This window comes from Triticum urartu, chromosome 7, assembly GCF_003073215.2.
Source record: "Triticum urartu cultivar G1812 chromosome 7, Tu2.1, whole genome shotgun sequence".
NCBI lineage: Eukaryota > Viridiplantae > Streptophyta > Magnoliopsida > Poales > Poaceae > Triticum > Triticum urartu.
The window spans coordinates 76,159,305-76,164,347 of record NC_053028.1 but is presented as its reverse complement, the minus strand read 5'-3'; the positions used below and the strand labels follow the sequence as shown (position 1 = coordinate 76,164,347).

The 5,043-nt window shown below is 47.5% G+C and overlaps 1 protein-coding gene across 1 annotated transcript; it reads left to right on the top strand.

Annotated features, from left to right (window-relative positions):
• Positions 1-4,667, top strand: LOC125524151 (U-box domain-containing protein 70-like). Its single transcript, XM_048689223.1, has 8 exons — positions 1-464; positions 567-855; positions 1,979-2,064; positions 2,319-2,542; positions 2,611-2,677; positions 3,257-3,376; positions 3,612-3,905; positions 4,085-4,667. The coding sequence occupies exons 1-8, from the start codon at positions 285-287 to the stop codon at positions 4,277-4,279; spliced, it is 1,455 nt and encodes a 484-aa protein (XP_048545180.1). The 5' UTR covers positions 1-284; the 3' UTR covers positions 4,280-4,667.
• The last annotated feature ends 376 nt before the right edge of the window (positions 4,668-5,043 follow it).

Genomic DNA, 5,043 nt, shown 5'->3' with positions numbered 1-5,043 from the left:
CAAAGACCGGCGGCCACGACTATACCGTGACAGCGGCGGTGGAGACCGGAGCAGATTTGAGTCGGGCCTCGGGCGGCCGCTGCGAGGTGGGCCCCGACGACCAGTCAGAGACTCTGCTCGCCCGCGCTGGCCGGACGACTTCTCGCCCAGTCCCTCCCCGGTCAAGTCTCCCCCTTTCCACTCCCACTTCCACTTCCGTAACCGCCGGCGACCGAAGCGCATTGCCGGCTCCCGCAGCCCCGCCCCGCGCCGCCCCCAGGAGAGAAGAGAGAAGCGCGCCGGCGATGGAGGCGGAGGAGGAGCGGGCCGGGGAGGCGCAGCGGGAGAAGGAGGCCGGCAACGACGCCTACCGCAAGCAGTACCTGGAGACGGCCGTGGAGCACTACACCCGCGGCGCCGCCCTCGACCCCCGCGACATCTCCTTCCTCACCAACCGCGCCGCCGCCTACCTCCTCATGTCCAAGGTCCGTCGCCCCCGCCCCCAAACCCTCGCCTTCCCCCTCCCCTCCCCCCCCGTCGCCCATCTCTATCCTTCACCGCGCCCCGGCGTCTCCTACCCGTTGCAGTACAGGGAGTGCGTGAGGGACTGCGAGGAGGCGGTGGAGAGGGGCAGGGAGCTCCGCGCCGACAACAGGCTGCTGGCCCGCGCGCTGTCGCGGAAGGCGGCCGCGCTGCTCAAGCTCGCGGCCTGCGCCGCCGACTACGCGCCGGCGGTCAGGGCGCTGCAGCAGTCGCTCGCCGAGCACTACTGCGAGGACACGCGCGACAAGCTGGACCAGGCGGAGACCGCCAGGAAGGAGATCGAGGAGCGGGAGCGGCTGGATCAGGAGGCCGCCGACCACCACCGCCAGAGAGGTTTGGGCGTTTTTCCTGAATGAATCCTGACACGACGCTGCTGATTAATTGTGGCATTGCAATGTACTGTAGCTGTGAAGTCGATTTCTGTGGCTACATTCAGTTTCCAACAAAACGGAAAATAAACTTAAGAGTCTGTCACCCTTGTTATCAAGAAATTTCTCCAAAGAACATGGTCATGAATTGCGAGTGTTTAGTTCTTGGAAATTTCAGACTTTTAACTTGATATCTGCAAGAAGAAATAAAAAGTAAATTACAAATATATTCTCCCAAGGTTTACTTCTGGTCTCTATAGAACCGAGGTTTAGAAGTAGAACTGTGCAAAAAAGTTCTAATACATAGCACTTGATGTATCTGGTGCAAAGAAACACATGGTGAATGGATCCTCTGATCCTAACTCTGGATCTAATCAATTTTGTGGTTTGGGTTTTCTTTTGGGTCCATTACCTCCTCACCCCTCATAAGCACCAAATTCTTGCTCATCTCATCATGGACAAATCATCCTGAGATGAGGTGGTCTCTCAACCGAACACTCAATTGTATGGAATAACTGAAATGAATTTAGTGAGACGCCGCCATGGATACCCGCCAACCCGCGCTCGGTTAGGTGACTCCCAACGCTTCGCACGCCGCCTCGCCGGCAAGGGCAAGGGCGAGCGGCACGGGCCGGAGTCCACGCACGACCTTCACCGCCAGGCAACACATGGCCAACCGTCTGCGCCGCAAGCGCGCAATGATGGCCGACCAACGATGTATCTGGTGCACAGAAACACATGGTGAATGGATACTCTGATCCTAACTATGGATCTAATCAAATTTTGCGGTTTGAGTTTCCATCACCACCTCACCCTCATAGGCACACTACTTATAAAATGAGAGACAGTGCCATTGCACCAAATTCATGCGCTCATCTCATCATGGACAAATCATCCTGGGATGAGGTGGTCTCTCAACCGAACACTCAATTGTTCGGAATAACTGAAATGAAAACAAGTGGACATAGCTCCTAGTGTTCTATGTTCTTTCTCCGAGCATGATATATCCTGATCCCAGTTAGTATCATGCATGCCATTGTGATGTCGAACTACTGCTTCTGACTTCTGAGTGTGTGCACATGCTGCAGGCAATGAATTATTCCAGAGGAAAAATTATCAGGAAGCAACAGCTCACTATACTGAAGCTATTGAAAAGAATCCAAATGATCCCAGAGTAAGGATTTTGGTTTATGGTGATTATACTACATATAATATCTGAAGGCAACTTTACCTCATTGGTTAAATTTATATCTCCACTGAAAATAGAAGATTCTCTGATTAATAAAAACAGTTCTTCAATAAACATGTCATCTTTGACCTGTCATATTTGTTATACATTATCTACTGTGATGCATGCCCCTCGTTATCATGCCACCCTGATTCTTGTAATATTGTGCTTTAATGTTATTGTTATAACTGATTATCCAGGTCTTTAGCAATAGAGCTCAATGCCACATCTATCTAGGAAATCTGCCTAAAGGTCTGGAAGATGCCGAAAAATGTATTGAGTTGGATCCCACTTTCCTGAAGGGCTATTTGCGTAAAGCGAATGTACAATTCCTGATGGAGTATTATGAAAGTGCTCTGGCAACATACATAGAGGGTCTTAAGTGTGATCCAAACAATCTCGTTGTAATTAATGGCTTAAGGAGGTAGCTTTCCAACCCTCTGTTAGCTTTGTTGACACTATAACATGAACTAACTTGTTTTGTTGGCCTAGATGTGCAGCATGCATTAACAGATCTAATGGCGGTGATGTTGGGCCTGATGATTTGGAAGACATCTTGGTTGGTCTAGTTGACTTCTTTTTAACAAGTATTCCATCATTACTTGATTCTGTTTAGTTCTTGGAAGTGCATGTATTGCATATGCGGTTCAGTGTGACTGATGTAGACTGCAGTCCTTGGCCTACATATAATTTAACTGTAAGAAGTAGCACTTAGAAACCTTAAACAGGCGGTATGGGGTGCATGAAGATAGCTCAATGAGAACTTGCTGCTCTTACTCCCTCCGTTATATAATGTAGTGCATAGAGATTTTTTGAGAAGTCAAACTTTGCAAACTTTCACGAGTTTATAGAAATACTATTTATACCTACAATACCAAATATATAAAATATGAAGCTACATCTTATGTTGAATCTAATGATCTATGTTTGGCATTATAGATGTAAATGTTTTTCTCCACAAACTTGAGGTTTGACTTTTCAAAAAGTCTGTATGCACTACATTATGGAACAGAGGGAGTAGTTAATAGTTAGAACTGTACCCCCTTTAAAAAAAATCTAGTTAAGTTCTACCTTATATTTGTTACAGAGGGAGTATTACCCTAAGTGACTAATTATTTTCTCTCAATGATCCTAACAGGGGAATGTTAGTTCAGATAATGATTTGCGTCATAAACTCCAAAAACTCATGGAAGAAGCTGCAGCACTCAAGAAGGAAGCCTCTGATGAGCGCTTGAGGCGGATTGAATCTGAACGAATGGTAATTTCTGTTTATGCTGGAGTGGCTAACTAACACCAGGATGTCCTAAAGAATTCTCATCTTAATCATTTCATCTTTCAAAAAGGCATCGTATTTAAACTCCAGGGTTCACATGTTGCACATCTCTGGATGCACCCTTTCTTCTTACAAAGTTCCTGGGCCATTGTTAGTGTTTCATGAAGGCACATTAGTCAACTCGTGTACCAAAAAATGAATGATGCTTTGATTTCTGCAGGCCAGGACATCAGAGGACTTATATTTAAACCAAGTCCAACAACGAAGAGAAGCTGAGGAATGTCTTTCGAAAATAGAACAAGAGTTCCAACAACTTAAAGTTCGGCAAGATGAGGTCAGTGAGGAATTTCAGAAAGCCACCGAGCACAATGAGAATCTTCAACACCAGCTCACAGAAACAATAAGGGCGCTCGAGTCCATGAGGGGCAATGCAACGTCAGCTTCTCCTTCGTCTTCGGGATCAGTGCTGGATGAAAACCACATACCGTCGTACTTCATCTGCCCTATATCTCAGGTGAGTAGGGAAGGAATCATTTGAGTTTTCCCTATTCAGGAGCACATGAACGAATTAGATAACGGTACTTGATAAATTGGATCGTAAAGGTGAATGTGTTGTTACAGAAACTCCTGGGGTGTAGCATATTAATCTCTCTCTCTTATCTTTTGGCTAACCATCAGTTGTGAAAATTTCAGGATGTGATGAACGACCCTCACATTGCGGCGGACGGCTTCACCTACGAAGGCGATTTCATCCGGAGCTGGTTCAGCACGGGCAGCGACACGTCCCCGATGACCAACCTGCCGCTCGAGCACGACGAGCTCATCCCCAACATCGCCCTCCGCTCCGCCATCCAGGAGTGGCTCCAGCAGCAGAACGTGGCAGCATGATAATCCCACGTTCAATGAACCGCCACCTGGCTGGTACCGTATAGAAGCAGGAGTCTGTGCTCCCATCAGACGGTGTCTGTTAACAGGCGCAGCAAGCAGGTAGCATGACCATCTGTGTGTACAGTAGAAAACGAAACGGGTTGGTGAAAACGGCCTGTGCCCTTCCTCAGGCGATGCTTGTGTGTGTGTTGGCTGGATTTGTGTATACAGTTGCATGACACAGGAGAGATACATAGCTGGGATTTTAGCAGAGTCGGATACGGCCAACAGCAACAGCAGCCGGGCGGGCTGGTTTCTTAGCCCGTGCGTGTGAGTGTTTTCTGGGAGATGTTTCTCACTTTGTTTGTTTGTTTGTTTGTTTCACTATGCGGAGTGTGGTTTTACTTTACATTTGCTTTGGAGCTTGGGGGTCTTCTGAAATTGCAGTTTTCTTCTTTAGCTTTGATGAAGGACACTGTCTTGACATGGTTCCCACGGCAACCATCTGAATTTGCCGCGTCACTGTGTGTGGCTGCAGATGCTACGATACGAGTCTACAGCCTATGTGTTTACAGCTTGTTTGGTAAACACTTGGGCAGGGGAATGAGAGTTTGCATAAGGGTGTTTATAAAGGAATTAGACATGAAAAGTAGATTTTTACTTTCATTTCCTTCTTTGGCATATGATGGGAATTGGTGTGGGATAAAACTCTGCTCACGAATTAACAGGGTATCTCTTGGGAAGAAATCGGTGGGAATTGACTTCCTCAACTCTCATTCCCCTTC